At 40.2% G+C, this 21,399-nt stretch overlaps 1 protein-coding gene and 1 pseudogene across 1 annotated transcript in view; one reads left to right on the top strand and one right to left on the bottom strand.

Annotated features, from left to right (window-relative positions):
• Window positions 1-6,615: 6,615 nt before the first annotated feature.
• LOC102871063 lies at window positions 6,616-16,810 on the top strand (annotated as a pseudogene).
• Window positions 16,811-19,001: 2,191 nt separating this feature from the next.
• The window catches only part of LARP1B (La ribonucleoprotein domain family, member 1B), a 48,538-nt gene continuing 46,140 nt past the window's right edge, over window positions 19,002-21,399 (bottom strand). Inside the window, exon 9 of the mRNA XM_006901163.1 lies at window positions 19,002-19,496. Coding sequence (XP_006901225.1) covers window positions 19,008-19,496 — 489 coding nt within the window. The 3' untranslated portion in view covers window positions 19,002-19,007. The remainder of the gene's footprint in view (window positions 19,497-21,399) is intronic.

Genomic DNA, 21,399 nt, shown 5'->3' on the forward strand with positions numbered 1-21,399 from the left:
TGGGGTCTCACAGTCTTCGCTCCTCTGGAGTTCCGCGGTAGGTGGCTGGCTGTTGTTCTTCCCAGGTCTCTTCCCAGCTCCTCTCGCAGTGGAACCCCGTCTGGCGGCGGCTGGCGCTGCATCACTCTCGCTGGCACTGCGTTGCTCTCGCTGGTGCTGTGTCGCTCTCGCTTATTCATATACATTGTGTTCCATACAACTATTCATATAGGGATTGATCACTTTTGACATGTCCAAAATAATGAGATTTAAGGTATTGCTATCTACACTTTTAATTTTCATTTTAACTATTTTCTTCTTTTTTACATATTTTTTATTTTTATATTAGTTTGCATACAAAATTTGTATACATTGAGTTTCATACAATTAATCTGATATAATACATTTTCTAAAACCAGTAATCATTGATCTATGCCCACTATCACTCTATCTTTGTGGGGTCCCCAGTTAATAAACTTAGTTTTTTAAGGACAAATACTGCATAGGTCTATTATTGTGAAAATAGAAGGGCACCTAGTAAAACATGTATAAAAGTCCAAAAGAAAGGGAGGAGAATCATGGGATCACAGAGTTTGGCGGGCGAAGAGAGAAGATGAAGGAGTTAAGAAAAAGCTATCTTTACTTTTAATGAAGATGCTAGCTATACTTCTAAGACATTATTTTTCTAGGAGTCCATGGTATATTAAATTTCGACCTGAAGCACCTGCTGCAGAGTGTCAAGGACTGCAGCCTACAATATGGATTGAGGCTCAATGTCAAGAAGACAAAGATTCTCACCACTGGACCAATTGGCAGTATCAGAATGGATGGTGAAGAGATTGAGATTGTACACAGCTTTAGTTTGCTTGGCTCCATAGTCAACAGTCTTGGCACCAGTAGCCAGGAAATTAAAAGGCGCATTGCAATAGGAAAGTCTACTGTTAGGGACCTCTCCAAAGTGCTGAAGAGCAATGGTGTCTCTCTGGAGACTAAGGTGCGTCTGATACAGGCCATGGTCTTCACAATCACCTGTTATGCATCAGAGAGTTGGACAATGACCAAGGAGGATAGAAAGAGAATTGATGCCTTTGAGCTGTGGTGCTGGAGAAGAGTATTGAGAATACCATGGACTGCTAGGAAAACAAACAGATTTGTCCTGGAAAGGGTTAAACCGGGTGGCTCCTTGGAGGCAAGGATTCTGAGGCTCCGTCTAACATACTTTGGACATGTTGTAAGGAGAGACCGGTCCTTAGAGATGGACATCATGCTTGGGAGGGTGGAGGGACAGCGCAGGAGAGGAAGGCCCTCTATGAGGTGGACTGATTCAGTGACTGGGATAATTGGGATGGGAGTGTCAGAGACAGTGCGATTGGCACAGGACAGAACAGAGTTTAGGGCTGTTGTACATAGGGTCGCTATGAGTTGCAGGTGACTCAATGGCACATGACAACAACACAACATTACCACAATACAAAGGCATATGTTTTTCTGTCTTCTTTATTTACCATTTCACTTTCCCACACAGATAAGGCAAATGTATATTCACTATGGTTTGGATCAGATAGTCCTTAGTCCTCAAAGTGACATCCTTTAACATTTTAAAGATGTCTTTTGCAGTACATTTGCAGCAAATAACTCGATTTCTTGAGTGTTGTTTTCTTGGGTGTTGACTGATTACAAGTAAAACTAACTGGACAATATCAATTTTTGCTTTGTTTTGATGAAGAGTTGTTGTTTGGTACCACTGAGTCAGAACTGGCTCATAGCCAAACCTCCAGCAGGTTTTCAGAGGCACTAAATCATCCTGCACCAGAAAAGAACTGTCACCAATTCTAAAGTATTACAGAAAATAGAAAAAGACTGAATACTCCCAGACTGATTCGATGAAGCAAACATATCTATAATTCCAAAATTTGGTAAAGACATCACCAAAATAGAAAGCTACATACCATTAGCTCTTGTGAACACAGATGCAAAACATTCAACAAAATCCTGGCCAGGAAAATCAAACAGCACATAAAAAAAAAATAATTCAACAAGACCAAGTGGATACATAACAAGTACGCAAGGGTGGTTCAACATAAGAAAAACACTCACTGTAATTCATCACATTAACAAAGCGAAGAACAAGAACCATGTGATCCTATAAACTGATGCAGAAAGAAAACAATCCAACACCCCTTTCCTTAATAAAACACTCAACAAAATAGGAATAGAGTGGAATTTCCTCAACATAGTGAAAAATGAAAAGTATATACATAAAATCAAGAGCCAACATCATTCTCAATGAAGAGAGATTAAAGGTATTCCCATGAGAACAGGAACTAGTAAAGGATATCCACCATCACAACTCCTATTCAATACTGTATTGGAAGTCTTAGTGAGAGCAATAAGGCAAAATTGGCAAGGAGAAGGTAATAAAACTATATCTATATGCAGACAATATGATATGATATGATATATAGAAAACCCTTAAGATTCAGCAAGAAAACTACTGGACAGAGTTGAAAAACTGAGCAAAATAGCAGAATACAAGAGCAACATATAAAAATCAGTTGGTGAAAACAATGTATACAAACTTAGTATATAAACCACTATAAAATAATAATTTTTTAAAAATCCAGAGCTTGTTATTGTTATGTGCAATCAAGTGACTTGAGCTCTAAACCCTGCTTTATCCTGAGCCAAACTTAACTATCTCTGACACACCTACTCCCATTACTCACTCCATCTCATTGAGGGTCTTCCTCTACTGTGCTGTCCCTCCACCTCCCAAGCATGACGTCTTTCTCCAAAGACTGGTCCCTCCTTGCAACATGCCCAAAGTATGTCAGATGGCGCTTTAGAATCCTTGCCTCCAAGGAGCACCCTGGTTTCACCCTCTCCCGGACAAACTTGTTTGTTCTCCTAGCCATTCATGGTATATCCAATACTCTTCTCCAGCAACACAGCTCAAAGGCATCAATTCTTCTTCTATCATCTCTAGTCACTGTCCAGTGTTCTGATGCATAGCAAGCAATTGCTAAGATCATGGCCTCAGTCTCCAGAATGACATCATTGCTCTTCAGTACTCTGGAGAGGTCTCTGACAGCAGATTTTCCCATTGAAATTTATCTTTTCAATTCCTGGCTGCTGATATGAAAAAGTGTTGATTGTGGAGCCAAGCAAGCCGAAGCTGAACAATCTCAACTTCTTCACTATCATGATGTTACCAATCATTCCAGTGGTGAGAATCTTTGTTTTCTTGATGTTGAGCTTTCAATCCATACTGAAGGCTGCAGTCCTTGACTTTCTGCAGCAAGAACTTCAGGTTCACTTCAGTTTCAGCAAGCGTGGTTGTGTTATCTTCATAACACAGGTTATTGATGAGTCTTCCTCCAATCCTGAAGTCACATTCCTCCTTATAGAGCCCAGCCTCAAAAATGATCTGTTCTGCATGCAGTGTTTACTTGCTCTGTTCTAATGACTGCCTCCTGGTCCAAGTCTAGGTTTCACATAAGCACAATCAAGTGTTCTGGGATTCCCATTCTTCTCAGTTAGTCAGTCTGTTGTGATTCACACAGTCAAATGCCTATGCATAGTCAATAAAATCCAATAGACATTCCTCCTGTATTCTGTTTTCAGCCAAGATCCATCTAACATTAGCTGTAATAACCCTAGTATCATGGCCTCTTCTAAACAGCCTGTGGTTCAGGCAGTTCTCTGTTGACATGCTGTTCCAGTCATTTTTGGATAATATTCAACAGACTCTTGCTAAGAGAAACAAATAATACCAATTACCATAGCTAATCACAAGATTAAACACTTAGGACTAAATCTAACTAAAGACACAAAACATTACTGTTAGTGTGGGCGGTGGACAAACCTAAAGAAATGGAATATACCAAGCTCATTGATTGGAAGACTCAATATCATGAAAATGACACTTCTACCAAAGGCAATCTACAAATTCAGTGTAATACCAAAACAGATACAAATCCCATCCTTCAACAAAATGGAAATGCAATTTCCAATTTTGTCTGGAATGGAAAGACACCCCAAATAAGCAAAGCAATACCGAAAGAGAGAAACAAGGTAGGAGGCATCACACTCTCTGATCTCAAATCCTACTACACAGCTGTGACAATCAAGACAGCATGGTACTAGTATAGACACAGAGATCAATGGAATAGAATTGAGAACCCAGAAGTCAGCTCATCTACCTATGGTCAACTTATTTCTGACAAGCAGATACAATCAGTTAAGCTGGGAAATGACAGCCTCTTTAACAAACAGTGTTGGCAAAATTAGAAAACCACCTGCAGAAAACTTAAGCAAGACCCACACCTCACACCATACACAAAATCTAATGCAAGGCAGCTCGGGAACCTAGAAGAGAAACGAAAGGCTGTAAAATTAATCATAGAAAGGAACAACTCTGGAAGCCCTAATTTACAGCAAGAACTGACTTGCAAACATAATAAAAACCTTACAACTGAGAAAGAATTGTTGTTGTTGTTGTTGTTGTTGTTGCTGCTATGTGCCATCGAGTCATTTGCGACTCATAGCGATCCTATGTACAAGAGCCCTAAATGCCGTTCTATCCTGTGCCAACCTCGCTGTCTCAAACACATTCATTCCCACCCCTCCACTCACAGAATCGATCCATCTCATCAAAGGTCTTCCTCTCCTGCGCCGTCCCTCCACTCTCCCAAACATGATGTCCCTCTCCAAGGACCAGTCCCTCCTTGCAACATGCCCAAAGTATGTCAGACGAAGCTTCAGAACCTTGACTCCAGGGAGCATTCTGGCTTCACCCTCTCCAGGACAAACCTGTTTGTTCTCCTAGCAGTCCATGGTATATTCAACACTCTTCTCCAGCACCAAAACTCAAAGGCATCAATTCTCTTTCTATCATCTATTCACTGTCCAACTCTCCGATGCATAACACGTAATTGCAAAGACTAGAGCCAGGATCAGGTGCACCTTAGTCTCCAGCCTGACGTCGTTGCACTTCAGTACTTTTGAGAGGTCCCTCACAGCTGACTTTCCCAATGCAATTCATCTCCTGATTTCCTGGCTGCTGTTACCAAAAGTGTTGACTGTGAGGCCAAGCAAACTAAAACTGTTAACTATCTCAATCTCTTCATCATCCGTACTGATGATGCCAATTGGCACAGTGGTGAGAATCTTTGTTTTCTTGATATTGAGCTTCAACCCATATTGAAGAAGGCAGTCCTTGACCTTCTGTAGCAAGCGCTTCAGGTCCTCCTCAGTTACAGCAAGCAGGGTTGTGTCATCTGCATAACGCAGGTTGTTGACAATTCTTCCACCAATCCTGATGCCACATTCCTCCTCGTAGAGCCCAGTGTCTTGGATGATCTGTTCTGTATACAGACCGAAAAGGTGTGGAGACAAAATACATCCCTCAGGGACCCCTTTCTTGATTTTGAACCATCCAGTGTCTCCCTGCTCTGTTCTGACGACTGCCTCTTGGTCCAAGTACAGGTTTCACATTAGCACAATCAAATGTTCTGGGATTCCTATTCTTCTCAGAGTCAGCCACAGCTTGTTGTGATCCACACAGTCAAAAACCTTTGCATACATAGTCAATGAAGTACAGATAGACATTTTTCTGGTATTCTCTGCTTTCTGCCAAGATCCATCTTACATTAGCTATAGTATCCCTAGTACTGCGACCTCTTCTAAATCCAGCCTGCACATCTGGCAGGTCTCTGTTGTTCCAAACGTTTTTGGATAATTTTTAGCAGAATCTTGCTTGCATGTAATATCAATGATATTGTTCAATAATTTTCACACTCTGTTGGGTCACCTTTCTTAGGAATGGAAACAAATATCAATCTCTTCCAGTCAGTTGGCCAGCTGGCTGTCCTCCAAGACCTTCCAAGAATCAAATTCCTACGCACATCAGAAAACTTCTCCAATAGTTATAAAGGAAACCCCCAGACTGTGAAAAAATATTTAACAATGACTTATCTGATAAAGGACTCATAAGAAACTTACAGAATACTCCAGGTCCTCAACAAGAAAAAGGTAAGCAGCCCAATCTAAAAGGGGCATACGATAATGAATGGACAGTTCACCAAAGAAGAAATTCAGGTGGCAAATAAACATAGGAAGAAATGCTCAAAATCTAAAAGAGATATCAGAGAGAAACAAATCAAGCAACTATGAGATAGCAAAGTTCAACAGAGTATCAAACAACAACAAATGTTGATAAGAGAGACTGGAGAGATTGGAACTCTTATTCACTGATAGTAGGAATGTAAAATGGTGCAACCACTAAGGAAAGCAGTATGGTCCTTTCTCAAAAAGCTGGAAAGAGAAATACCATTTGACCCAGTAATTACACTTCTGGGAATATACCCTAAGGAAACCAGAGCCACAACTCAAACAGATGCATGCACACCCATGTTTATTGCTGCATTATTCAAAACAGCAAAGAGATGGGAGCAGCTCAAGGTCCCATCAACAAACAAATCAAGAGAAAGATAAAAACTGTGGTACATTCATACAATGGAATATTATGAAGCACTGAAAAACAATTAATTTAGAGAAAGATTTCTTTCTTTTTGTCCAGCAGCAGTCATCAGGCTCTTGAGCCAAGACGGGAGCCTACAAGTACATCAAGGAGCTATGGCAGAAGAAGCAGTAGGACACGATGCATTTTCTCCTGGAGGTGTGCTGTGGGTCGTACCACCAGCTCTTGGCATTGCACCAGGCCCTGTGCCCTACATGCCCAACAAGGTGTGCAGGCTGCACTACAAGGCCAACCATGGTTATGTCATCTACAGAATTCCAGGTGGCCAGAAACACCCCATCCCAAAGGGAGCAACCTATGGCAAGCCCGATTGTGCAAAGCCTTCAGTTCACAGATGAGGAGAGAGCTGGATGCCACAGTGGAGCCCTGAGGGTCCTGAATTCTCATTGGCTGGGTGAAGATTCTACATACAAGTTCTTTGAGATAAAGCGATCAGAAGAAATCCAAATGGATAACAAAGCCTGATCCACAAACAACCTGAGATGGGTGGGCTGGCATCTGCACAAAAGCAGCAGCCTCAGGAATGGCCACAAGTTCCACTACACCATTATTAGAGAAGGTGCAACACCCTGCAGCTCCACCCTTACCTCTGTCTGAGAATGTGGTGTTTGTGAAAATTGTCCCTAATAAACCACTGAGACAAGGAACTCTGCATGTTCCTTGTCAAAACAGTAGTTTTAAGCAGATTATTTCTTGAATGCAAAGTCAAACTATTACTTTAAACATGCAATAATGTTTGAAGACAAAACAAAGAAAAACAATGAACCTGAACTATTAGCCTGGAAGACATTATGCTGAGTGAAGCATCTTACTCACAAAAGGACAAAACCTATGTAACACCTGTTATATAGTAGGACTAACATGAGGGGCTGGGAAGAGAACAGGAAAAGAGTGGATAGGTAATCAGCACTGTACTGGAACAGATAAGGGGAAGGATTGTCTAGAAGGAATGTATGATTAGCCATTATATATATGACAACAATCTAGAACAAGAGATCCATTAAAAAATGGACTGACGTAGGAGGAGGAAGGAGAAAAATATGCAACAGTGAATGAATGAAAACTCAACCTTTCTGTAAACTTCCATTAAAATAACAATAAATTTATAAAGGTTAAGGTACACCTAGGAGGAAATTGCAATAATAACAATAAAAAGGTATACCTAAGAAGTCAAAGAAAATAAATGCGTGGGAAAAAAAACTTTAAAAAACAATTTTAACATAGGAAGTTCTGGCGGTCTAGTGGTAATGAGCTACACTGCAATTCTGAAAGCATGCAGTTCAAATTCACCAGCTGCTCTGCAGGAGAAAGATGGGCAGTCTCCTCCTGTGCAACTAAACTCTGCCGAAAATCTGCTGGAGGGTCAGCTATGGGTTGGTTCTAACTTAATGGTATAAAATAACATTCTTATAACAAAAATAAGCAGTCTGAAGATATAATACGTTTTGTTAGGTGCCACTGAGTCAAGTATGACTCATAGTGACCAATGAAAAACAGATATAAACCATGGCCTCAGGACTGGAGGGAGACTCATCAATAACCTGTGTTATACAGATGACACAACCCCACGTGCTGAAACTGAGAATGACTTGAAGCACTTGTTGCAGAAGATCAAGGAATGCAGCCTTCAGTATGGATTGTGTCTCAATACCAAGAAAACAAAGATTCTTACCACTAGACCAATAGATGGATGGATGGAGAGGAGACTGAAACTGTCAGCAGCTTCATCTTGCTTGGATCCACAATTAACACCCTTGGTACCAGCAGTCAGGAAATAAGGAGAAACATTAAACTGGCAAAGTCTGCAGTTAGAGACCTCTCCAAATTACTGAGAAGTAATTATTTCGGTTTGAGGACTAAGGTGTACATGATTCAAGCCATGGTCCTTCCAATTATTTGCTATGCATCTGAGAGGTGGACAATGAATAAGGATGACAGAAAAAGAATTGACACCTTTAAGCTATGCTGTTAGAGAAGAGCACTGAACATCCCATGGACAGCAAAGAGAACGAACAGCTACATCAAAGAGATGGTGCAGTCAGGGTGCTATTTGGAGGCAGAAATGAAGCTAATCCTTGGAGAAGGATGTGATACTGGGAATGGTGGAGGGTCAGCGAAGGAGAGGAAGACCTTCAACGATGTGGATCGACACGGTGACTGCTGCAGTGGACTCCTATGTGTCAGGAAGTGTGACACACAATGTGAGGATGGTGTAGGATAGAACAGAGTTTAGATCTTTTGTTCATAGGGTTGCTATTAGTTGTACTTGACTCGACAGCACCTAACAACAATTTTGTGCCACCCTCATCATCTCCAACATACTTGAGACCACTGGTGCAATCACTGTATCAGTCCATCTTGTCAAGGGTCTTCCAACTCTTTCACTGGCACTCCATCATTCAAAGCATGGTGTTCCTTTCTAAAGAACAGCCTCTCCTTACAACATGCCCAAAGTATGAGAAATAATCAATACCTCTAAAGAGCTCTAACTTTAAATAATATACTGCTTGTAAGGAATATGCGGTAGATCTATCAATCTTAATGAAAAAATATTGGCTAAGAAGTAGGAAAAAAGGGAAAATGTCATTTAATGAGAAGATAAATTTTTTCCAATTTAAAAAATACTTTAAATGAACAAAAGAAGAAAAAATTTAAACCCATGCCTCAGCTACACATTATTTATAAAAAATTATTTTTACTTAAAGACACATATAAGTGGAAGGTAAAATGATAAAAGAAAGCTTCTAGTATTGTAAAAAACAAGTAAGCACATTTTCATAATGATGAAAGTCAATTTATCAAGAAGCTAGATGAACAAGCTTAAATATATATTTAATAACAGAGGAAAAAAATCAAATACAAAGGGGGACTTTTATCAAGAAATACTAAATTAGGGAGCTCTGGTGGCCTAGTGGCAAGAAGCTGCACTACAATCCTGAAGGAATAATAAATTGTGTTTGGGTTAAAATAATTATTTAGTGACTCTGGAGCAATCATAGTTAAACATCCCCAGCAGCAGCTAAACTCATGATAAATAAAATTCAGAGTTAAAACAAAGTTAGCAATAAAGATGTGAAAATAAACAGGATATAAAATTAATTACACCTTGAACAGATGAGATTATCTAGGGAGTTCCTGTTTCTGTGTACTATAGAGTCAGAATTGATCCATAGCTAACTCTCTGGTGGTTTTCAGAGGCAGTTAATCGCATGGGAGGAGACTGCCCATTCTTCTCCCAAAGGCCGGTGGATTCAAATCATATGCCTTCAGAACTGCACTGCAATTTTTTGCCACTAGGCTACCAGAGTTCCTGTTCCTGGAACAGGTAAAACTGGAACACATAGGTTTGATGACACAAACCTAAATTATTCATTGCTGATATTTAAAGAACATGCAGAAGATAAGTAAGTGTTAATGAAAAAGAATGACTGTAAAAGGAGAAAAAAGATACAGAATGTAGTATAATAAGTCAAAAAGTTCAGAGTCAATGACTTCAAATTATAAAACCTAGATATTATCCATCAATTTTAGAAACAAGCCATTGAAAATCCTGCACTATTGTCCACAATTCTCTCTTCCATCTCAAGTCTTCCTAACATAAATTTATATAAAAGTCTATACTTTCCCGATGCTCTACAGGAATTTTTTCACATCTTGGCCTACCCCTTCCCTATAAAAACTGTTATCTTCTTCATTGTTTGACCCTTCTAGCAGTACCACAACCCACTGACTCATTTCACTGAGAAAGTTAAATCATGACAAGGCAATTTCTTCATATTTCAATCAACAAACTTACAAACTTATGCAAAACTATGGCCTGCTTCTTCCCTTCCAAGTAATAAATCAGCTGTCTCTGAAAAGCATCTAGACTAGTGGTTTTCACCCAGCAGATTTTTTTTCCCCTCAAAAGCACAAAACATCAATGGTGTCAAGGTCAGAATTGGATAAGAGAAGCAAAATGAATAAAGTCCCAGGAATTGATGGAATACAAATCGACATATTTCGACAAACAGATGATACTTTGGACATGCTCACCAGGTTGTGCCAAGAAATCTGGAGGACAACTACTTAGCCAACTGACTGGAAGTGATCCATATTTATTCCCATTCCAAAAAAAGATGACCCATCAGAGTGTGGAAATTATCAAACATCATATCACACACAAGCACATCCTGTTGAAGATTATCCAGAAACGACTGGACCAGTACAATAACAGAGAATTACCAGGAATGCAAGCTGGGTTTAGAAGATGTCATGGCACTAGAGACATTATCACCAATGTCAGATCGATCTTAACAGAAAGCAAAGAGTACCAGAGGGGTCAAAAAGCATTTAACTCTGTGGATCACAACAAATTGTGGTTAATCTTGAGAAGAATGGGAAGCCTGGAACAGTTGATTTTGCTTATGTGAAACCTCTACTTGGACCAGGAAGCAGTCTTCATAAAAGAGCGGGAAAACACTGCATGGTTCAAAATCAGGAAAGGAGTGCATCTGGGATGTGTCCTGTTTCCATACTTTTTCAATCTATATGCAGAACAGATCATTCAGGAGGCTGGGCTTTATGAGAAAGAATGTGGCATCAGGATTGGACGACAATGCATTAATGACCTACATTATGCAGATGACACAAACTTGCTCGCTGAAACTAAGCAGGACCTGAAGCACTTGTTTGCAGAAGGTCAAGGATTCACTATGGATTGAAAGTCAACATTAAGAAGACAAAGATTCTCACCACTGGGCCAATAGGCAGCACCACAATAGATAGAGAAGAGATTGAGGTTAACAATTACAGTTTGCTCGGCTCCACAATCAACACTCTTTCCACTAGCAGTCAGAAAATCAAAAGACAAACTGTTTTGGGAAAATCTGCTGTCAGGGACCTCTCTAGAGTACTGAAATGCAACGACATCAGTGTAGAAACTAAAGTGTGCCTGATCCAGGCTGTGATCTTCGCAATTATTCGCTATGCATCAGACAATGCCTAAGGATGATAGAAGAAGAATTGATGACTTTGAGTTGCAGTGCTGGAGAAGAATCTTGAACAATCCATGGTGAAACCAAGTTTCTCTGTGGAGGGTAGGATTTTGAAGCTCTGTCTCACATATATTGGGCATGTGGCCAGGAGGAACCAATCCTTGGAGAAGGACATCATGCTTGGATGGATAGAGGGACAGCACAGGAGAGGAAGACCCTAGATGAGATGGACTGATACAGTAACTAGGGCAATGGAGGTAGGTCTGTCAGAATCAGTGAGACTCTCTTAGGACAGGGTAAGCTTTAGAGCTGTTGTACATACGGTTGTTGCAGGTGTTGCAGGTGACTTTGATAGCACATAGCAAGCAAAATGAGGTGAGGTTAAGTGGAGAGACTGTTAGGGCATATACCAATAAGATAAAGAAAGAAAAACTCATAGTTAATGGCAAAGGTTGAACAAGGTTGTTAAAACTAGATGCTACATCATTAAAGCTAGGGAACATTTCTGGTAGGTGTAGTGTCTTAGGCGCATGAACGACTTGTCATCGGATCAGGGACAATGGATAGCAAAGTAAGAACTACCCACCAAGTTCTGATCTTCCCTCAACATTATCCCATGGGCTAAGATTCAAGCCCTTTTTAGCTCAACAAAAAAATGAGAAAGCTAGCTATATTAACCCAAGACCCCTGTGACATGCCCCCCCACCTCAAATCCTTTCATTGGAGGGTGGTACATCCCTCCCTCTGGAACATATCTTTTCTAATAAAACAGACTTTACTTTCACCTTCACTCCTATATTCTTACTGTTCCTCTCAGATGCATAATGTAAAAAAGGCTAGGCCCATGCCAGTACTATTTTCTGAGCAAGACAAACATTGGCTTTCTAAGGATTTCTGCACTTGCTGTACTCTAGATTAGAGTTACTAAAATTGCCATAAGGCTCAAGGTTCAAATCCACCAACTGCTATACTAAAGAAAGAGGAGATATCTCCTCCCATGCAATTTACTGCCTCTGAAAACCTGCTGGAAGCTCAGCTATGAGTCAATTCTGATATAATGGTAAAAAACAACAATGTTTGGCATTGTGCTATTTTTGTACCTCCGACATCATCGCCTCTGGCATCTCCCAGCTAGAATAATTCTTTAGCCAGGTGAGGAAGACCTAAGCCAAAGTGATAACAACAGGATATCTTTCAACATACTCAAATGAGTATGAAAAAAATTACAGCATTTTGTATTGCTATCAGAAGGGGCTGCTTTTGTCTCTTAGAAAGTAGAGGCCAAAGAACGTGTTGTATAACAGCTTCTTTGTCTAGGTATAAGTTTCACATGAGCACAATTATGTGTTCTGGGATTCCCATTCACTGCTTATACAGCACATTCAGTTTTCCAACTATTCATTTTCTACAGTCTTTTTTCCAACTATTTCATTAAAATAATTAAATTAATTATTTAATGTTTATAAAAAGGCTCATAAATATTTTCAAAGATCAATTATGGTAGTTATCTGTGTAGAATTTTCCAATTTAATTATCTCTACCCATTTGCCTACCTCGACAAACATAAGCATTATTATTTGCAGGAGGTATTTCCAATTGTTCACTATCACATTCCTATCTTCTAGCATCACTTCTGGAATACAAGTAGGTAATCAAACATATGTTAGTGGATACAACCCTAACAGAATTAACATGCCATAAAGGTACCTTTATGACGAGGAATGTGGCATAAGAATTGGAGGAAGACTCATCAACAACCTATGATATGCAGATGGCACATCTTTGCTTGCTGAAACTGAGGAGGACCTGAAGTGTTTGCTGCAGAATGCCAAGGATTGTAGTCTTCAATATGGACTGACGCTCAACATCAAGAAGACAAAGATTCTCACCACTGGGCCAACTGACAGCACCATGACAGATGTAGAAGAGACTGAAGTTGTTAACAAGTACAGCTTGCTCAGCTCCACAATCAACACTCTTGGCACCAGCAATAAGAATATCAAAAGACTTGGGAAAAGCATTGGGAAAATGGGCTGTCAGGGAACTCTCAATAGTACTGAAAAACAACGATGTCAGTCTGGAGACCAAGGTACGTCTAATCCAGGCCACAATCTTCACAATTACTTGCTCTGCATCAGAGAGCTGAACAATGACTAAGGATGACAGAAGAATTGATGTTTTTGAATTAGGATGCTCGAGAAGAGTCTTGAACATTCCATGGACTGTCAAGAAAACAAACAGGTCTATCTTGGAGAGGGTGAAACCACGTCTCTTCTTGGAGGCTAGGATTTTCAACCTCCAACTCACTTTGGGATATGTCCAGGATAGACTGCTTCTTGAAGGACATCATGCTTGGGAGGGTGGAGGCACAGCGCAGGAGAGGAAGACCTCTAATGAGACAGACTGATACAGTAATGTGGCTAACGGAGGTAGCTGTGTAGGAATTAGTGAGACTGGATCAGGACAAGGCAGACTTCAGAGCTGCTGTACATAGGTGACTCAATGGCACATAACAACAACAACAAAGCTACCTCTATTTGAAGTACATGTGTTAAAATAATAAACTGATTTGTGCAAGGAATATAAATAAGAAACTGATTTGTAAAAAGGATCACTAATATTTAAGTAGTAAAGCAAGACTTGAAGCTGATGTTTTAATCCACTTCTCCCTCCAGCAAGGGAATGCCTCAAAAGAATTTCTAATGAGACTGACTACATGTGGCTTGGGACATGTCATTCATCAGAGGAAAGTCATCTAAGAGAATCTTTCAGAATAAAGTAAAAGGAGGAGTTGAATTTTTATTTTTAAAAGAATATACAGATATACTAATGACTAGAATGTCTAGCACTGGGAAGAACACAGACTGTACTTTGATGGTACAATTTCCATATAAAGTCTGTCCAAGCTTCTGAACTCTTTAAATGACTAATCTCTTCTGCTTGTTTGATTTCTGCTGGCCCCATTACCAGATCATCTTTCATTTAGATTCACATGACCAGTCTTATTTTTCACAGACACTCAGAACTCAGTGGGATAGACAAGGTGGGAATCATCCCCACTGAAGTTTAGAGGAGTTAAGTTGTGAACCTATAATCATGTTAACATTAATAAGGTGAATAAGGAAGTAGAAAGAGTGTTAAGGCTGATATCAGCATAATAGAAGCAGAAGCTGCTCATGCTAGGAGCCACGGAGGAGGGCAAGGGTAGGGCAAAGTGACTAAGGATCAGGCCCTATCAGAACCAGGAACACTGACACGAACTGCTCACCATCCTGACATGTGCAACAAATGCTGACCCCCAAAGAGACATCAGGAACAATGGACCAGCACTACCCACCACATCAACCAATTCAAGCCCAGAAGCAAGTCAACTAGGACCCAGTCAGCTACATTAGGCCAAGTAGGGCCTAGAGAGGCATCTTTCTCCACCTCTGGAGAAATGACTATGAGAAGTATGTTTTCTTTTTTTTTTTTTTCCAAATTAACAAAGTTTATTTCGAGTTCGAGCCCGGGCTCCCCTGTGCTGACACAGCAGCATCCACCCGAGAGCCGAGAAGTATGTTTTCTAATAAAGCTTCTTTCATCTTTTTCCTGTCTCTTTACTGTTCCTGTTAAGCACGTACTCTAATAAAGGCATGGCCCATGCTGGGATTCTCTCAAGCAAGTCATAACCAGGCCAAAATCAGGGGATTAACCCGCAGCCAATCTTCTCTTTCCTCCCATCCAATATAATTCTTTGGGCAAAGGAATGGAACCAAGGCATTCAGTGTAATTTACGCTTAAATTGACACCCGATCAGAAAAGGCATTAGCATTCCTGGAAGAGGTCTCATCCCAGCGTATTCTTTAGTGGAGATAAAAGCTAAGTTTCAGAACGTGAAAGATAAAGTACCAATTTTGATGACACTCTTTTTAACAAGTCATTATGATGTCATTCATCTATTTGCTAGGTAATGATTTGTTATCTATTGGTAAATGTATTCATCAAAAACACCATTACAATCAAAGTGCTTCATTCCATCTACACCAGACAAAGACAAGAGCCTGAGCTCACTTTAAAAGGAATGCATGCAGGAGAAAACTGGTGTAGATATTGGGAAAGGTAGTAAAAATAACAGCTATCAGGCTTCCCAGAGCTACTGGAGAAGAGTACAACACCTACCATGAACTGTCAAAAGAACAAACAGGTCTGTCTGTCCTGGATAGGGTGAAACCAAGTTGCTCACTGGAAGCGAGATTTTGAAGGTCTATCTCACACATGTTAGGCATGTTGCCTGGAGAGATCAGTGGAAGGAGATGGATTGACACAATGACTGTGGCAATGAAGTCAGGTATAATTAGAGACGGAGAGGTTGGCTCAGGATAGGACAACGTTCAGAGCCACTGTTCATAAAGTTGCACTGGACAACATTCAGAGTCATTGTTCATAAGGTTGCACTGAGTCTTAGTTAGTTGACTCATGGCATATAACAACAACAACAAAATGTGGCAATTACTGAACAATTACTGTATGCTAAATAGCACATTTAAGAACAATCTTGCTGAAAATTCAGCCCTATCTTGCAGCTGGTAAATTTGAAAAATTGTCTTACATGAGGCCACCAAAGCTCCTTAGCATATACTATACTGATACACAAAGCAGGTTAGAGGGAACATAAACTGAGTAAAGGCAATTTTAGGCTATAAATAGAATTCCTTTTTTCCCCCCCTGTATTATTCCAAAAAGGAGATAAGGTAGATATTGTTTATAGACATAAGTACAGGTAGTCCCTAGGTTGTAAATGTCTCATTTATCAACTCTTGTTTGCCCTTTAATGTTAAATAAATTTGTCCTCACTTGGAAACAACTGAACCACCTCCTACTGGCAATAAATTTTTCACAATAACCAGAATTGGCTATACAGATAGCTTTTAAGCTTTACACAACCTTTTCTTGCCCTAACCCATAAAAATCCACTGCTCTCAGCGTGCACTCGGGTCCAGGTCGTGAGGAGGAGGATGCGGTGTGTGGAGGAGAAATGGCTGCAGAAAACAAGCCAGAAGCTCCTCCACAAGAGAAAGATGAACAATCTTCCCATGCCATTTCCTGTCACTGAAAACCTACTGGAGAGTCACCTATGAAGCACCTCCCAAAGTGTATTCTGTGGAACTAGCAACTACTGTGTTCTCAACACTGTGCCACCTATAGAAGATGATTATGGGAACAGCAATAGCAGTCATCTTTTTACCAAAAAAGCTGCTTCAATGTCTGTGGCAATGTTCAAGTTTACCAAAAGCTCTAGAGGCACTGCTAGAACACTAATGAGAGATCATGATGCAGCCATTCTTTTGGATTTCTTTTTAATAATGTGTCATCCTTCACCTTTGATCTCCTGACCTGCATTACCTTGGCTCTCTTCACTCATTCATGGGTGCAAAAAGAAGAAGGATCCACAGAACTGGAGTCACAAGGGCTGACACAGTGGAATGAAATCTGGCAGAATTTGTAGGAAAATCTTTACCATCTTGCTAGTGAATTAATTGTCCTCAAAACCTCAAATTAATTTGAACCAAGTGCTGTCAGGAATGAAATAGATTATGGTGACCCATTCTTGCTTTGTTTGGATTTGTCATGAAGGAAGTCTTCAGCCTGACTGAGCTCTGGGAGAGGGTCTTTACCCACAGGGACTGCCCTCTCACTCAGATGCCTCCTTGCCCCATAGTAAGCCTACCTTTTCTTCTAGCATTTGCCTCACATTGGCATGCTGATCATGATCTATCTCCTACAAGAATGGAAGCTCCCTGAGAGCAGGACTTCTGTGTGGTTCTCCTTCACCTGTGTGTCTTCAGGGCATAAGACTAGTGCCTCACACAGTGCCAATTCTAAATAGTTGTCAAATAAGAGGGGGGGAAAATTCCACTGCTATCAAGTCAGTTTTAACCCATAGTACCCTCTATGAGGTTTCCAAGGCTGTCACTCTTTACACAAAGAGTCTGCTCATTCTCCTGTGGAGAGGTTGGTGGGGTCAACTTATTTAGCAGCCTGGTTCATTGAGCACTATGCCACCAGACCAACACTCCTAGCACTTAAAAGTCCCAGGTCAAACTCATTGCTGAACCAACTCTTAACTGACCTTCCAATGAGTTTTTGAGGCCATAAATCATGCAAGAGGGAACTGCCTATGTTTCTCTTGAAATGCAGCTGGTGAATTTAAACTGCCAAAGAGTCTATGAGTTAGCACTACAACTCCCTACTAAACTAGGCCACCTACTAAACCAGAGCTCACCCTAAAGTAAGGCTAAATAAGAACCATAGACACCTGTTCCAACTTACCTACATTCTTAAAAGACACAGTTAGGAACTGATCTTGTTTGTAACCCAGGGACTTCCTGTATCACAAATAAAATAATATTATTTATATACGGGAAGACTTCAAACTGAAAACTTATGAAAACATAGTTCTTTCCCTAAACAATAGGACAAGCAGAGGACTGCTCCAGCTTTAAGATATCAAGTTTAAGGTATTGTTGTTGTTATTTACTTAACACTGAACTGACTCCTAGCTGACCCTCTAGTGGATTTTCAGAGGCAGTAAATCACACTGGAGGAGTCAGAAGCAGTCTCCAAAAAATACAAGGATGAAAGGATATGAAAAGATGAAACCAGAGATGTAAATTCCTGGAAAGGAATCTTCTTACTATGATAGGAGCCCTCTTGGACAACCCGTTTATCCTATCCAACCACTAATCAGTAGCAAAGTACAAAACTAACTACTGTACAGCTAACTACTGTGTAACTATATTGTGTGTATCTTTCCTATAACAGTTTTAAAGTTATCCTCTTATAATTCTATCTCAAAACAAAATTTAACGTAGCGGGGGCTTGTGGGAAAATAAACAAGGGGATATGGCAGGAAATGACCCTTTCTTATCAATATTTGTACCATTTTCACTCATAACAAAGGAATACATATATATAGTTACTGCTATGGCTCGCCTATATTTTAATGTAATGGGTCAGGATCTGGGATGAAAAGAAGATAAAAACACTGAAACAAGGTTTCAAACAGTATCCCTAGCACCATATTAATTATTAGAGGACAACCAGCTACTTAACCAGTTCTATGATCGCAAATAAAGGTGAAAAGGATAGAAAGAGGCAAGAAATATAATTTCTATCTAAAGCCACTGTGTCATATAGCTAGTTCATATGTTGTTGTTGTTATGTGACGTCAAGTCACTTGCGACTCATAGCAACCTTATGTACAACAGCCCTAAAGCCTGCTCTAATCCTATGCTAACCTTAACAGTCTCTGGCACACCAACTCCATTGTCCCAGTGATAGGGGTGTTTATAAATTTAAGCTTGTCTATAGTAAATTAAATATTTATTTATTTTGTGAGAATGGCTCTTAAAAAGTCAGGGTTTTAGTCATGTGCTAATTCAATTAGTGCTAATTCTTTTTGCTATGGAATTGTTCATAACATGATTATTCTCAAGAGTGTGACTACTGATTGTACTTCAGTAAAGTTTTCAAACTAAACAATTTATGTACAAAGTTTCATAAACTAAAGCCTCAAGTTTAGGAAATATAAACAGCAATACACACTCAAAAGAGTGTATCAACAGGCATACACATGGGTCAGAAACAATTACCTTGATAGCCGTGAGCTTGTTTTCATCCTCTTCCATCCACAAATCCTGTTCATAATAATATAAGCCATCATTGATGACTTTAGCAAGATCAGATGTAATTTTCGCCTGAGACAAGTGGTTGCCTGTTCGATCTCCTCCAGGATGTTTTCTCATATAAGGTGGTGTCTGAGTTACAATCAATATCTTGTTTAAATCCTGGTCATCAATTTCATAATCTGAATCACTATCAGACCAGTCAGTAAATGTGTTTTTCCGACCTTCTATTTGTTCCATCTCTTCATCAAATAAGAAATCAAGTACTTCTTGCTCTTGCTCTTCTGAAGGATGCAATTGATTTGATGTCTCATCAGGTACAGATATTGATTCCTGAAGGAATAATTGATATTATAAATAAAAACTTTTCTATTGCTTGTAAAATATTATCAATTCCACAAGAATGAGCTTACAGGATGTATAGGGAAAGGGAGGATTAATCATAAAGTTGTACACACCTACCCCCATTACCCCTGTCACTGAATCAATCCACCTCATCAAGGGTTTTCCTCTCCTGCACTGTCCCTCCACCCTCCCAAGTATGATGTCCCTATCCAAGGACTGGTCCCTCCATTCAATATGCCTAAAGTATGTCAAATCAAAACTATGCATTGGAGAGCTGGACAATGACTAGGGATGATAGAAGGAGAATTGATGCCTTTGAGCTATGGTGTTGGAGAAGAGTATTGAATATACCAGGGACTGCTAGGAAAACAAACAGGTTTGCCCTGGAGAGGGTGAAGCTGGGCTGCTCCTTAGAGGCAAGGATTCTGAAGCTTCATCTGACATACTTTGGACATGTTGTAAGGAGGGACCAGTCCTTGGAGAGGGATGTCATGCTTGGGAGGGTGGAGGGAGAGCGAAGGAGAGAAGACCCTCAATGAGATGGACTGATTCAGTGACTGGGGTAATGGGGGTAGGCGTGTCTGAGATGTTGAGATTGGCACAGGATAGGGCAGAGTTTAGGGCTGTTGTACATAGGGTTGTTATGAGTCACAGGCGACTAGAAAGCACATAACAACAACAACAACAAAGTATGTCAGATGAAGCTTTAGAATCCTTACCCCCAAGGAGTAACCTGGTTTCATCCTCTCTAGGATGAACTCATGTGTTCTCCTAACAATCCATGGTATATTCAATACTCTTTTCCAACGCCACAGCTCAAAGGCATCAACCTGGTATGTTGTTGTTGTTATGTGCCGTCGAGTCACCTGCAACTCATAGCAACCCTATGTACAACAGCCCTAAACTCTGCCCTATCCTGTGCCAATCTCACTATCTCTGAAACACCTACCCTCATTACCCCAGTCATGGAATCAATCCATCTCATTGAAGATCTTCCTGTTGTTGTTGTTGTTATGTGCCTTCGAGTCGCTTGCAACTCATAATGACCCTATGTACAACAGCCCTAAACTCTGTTCTGTCCTGTGCCAATTGCACTATCTCTGACACTCCCATCCCGATTATCCAGTCACTGAAACAATCCATCTCATAGAGGGCCTTCCCCTCCTGCAATGTCCCTCCACCCTCCCAAGCATGATGTCCTTTCTCCAAGGACCGGTCTCTCCTCACAACATGTCCAAAGTATGTTAGATGGAGCCTCTGAATCCTTGCTTCCAAGGAGCCACCGGGTTTAACCCTCTCTTCATAGATTTTCTAAATTTCCAACATGAGAGGGAAAATTTCTCTTTGATGTCACTTTCACATGTCTTGTTCTATTCCATCTTAAGCCCTCAATTCATATTAACTCTCTTATTCCTAAAATAATTCCTCTCTTTCAGAATTCCTTTCATGTAGGCCTACATGCAATGAATCAGTTGACAATTATCTGGCTGCTTATTCTAAGCTGGACCTTGTTCTAGGCAGGACTATGTTTTGATAAATTAAAAAACTATTCTATCTTGATGAAGCTAACATTCTAGTACATGGAAGGCTGTCTCTAATGTTTTTACTAAAAGGCTGTAAACCAATGTATACTTAAAACCAACACTATTTAACTTTTCATTCACATGTGCAGGTACATGAAAAAGTCCTATCCTGTGTCATCCTGATCATCTCTGGCTTGAGCCCATTGTTGCAGACTGTGTCAATCCCTAACACTGAAGTTCTTCCCCTCCTTCACTGACCCTCCACTTTTCCAAGCATGATGTCTTTTACCAAGGACTGGTAAAAAGTCAAAAGTATGTGAGATGAAGACTTGCCATCCTTGCCTCCAAGAAGCACTCTGGCTACATTC

The sequence above is a fragment of the Elephantulus edwardii genome, unplaced genomic scaffold, assembly GCF_000299155.1.
Source record: "Elephantulus edwardii isolate Elephantulus edwardi_28Jun2011 unplaced genomic scaffold, EleEdw1.0 scaffold00311, whole genome shotgun sequence".
NCBI lineage: Eukaryota > Metazoa > Chordata > Mammalia > Macroscelidea > Macroscelididae > Elephantulus > Elephantulus edwardii.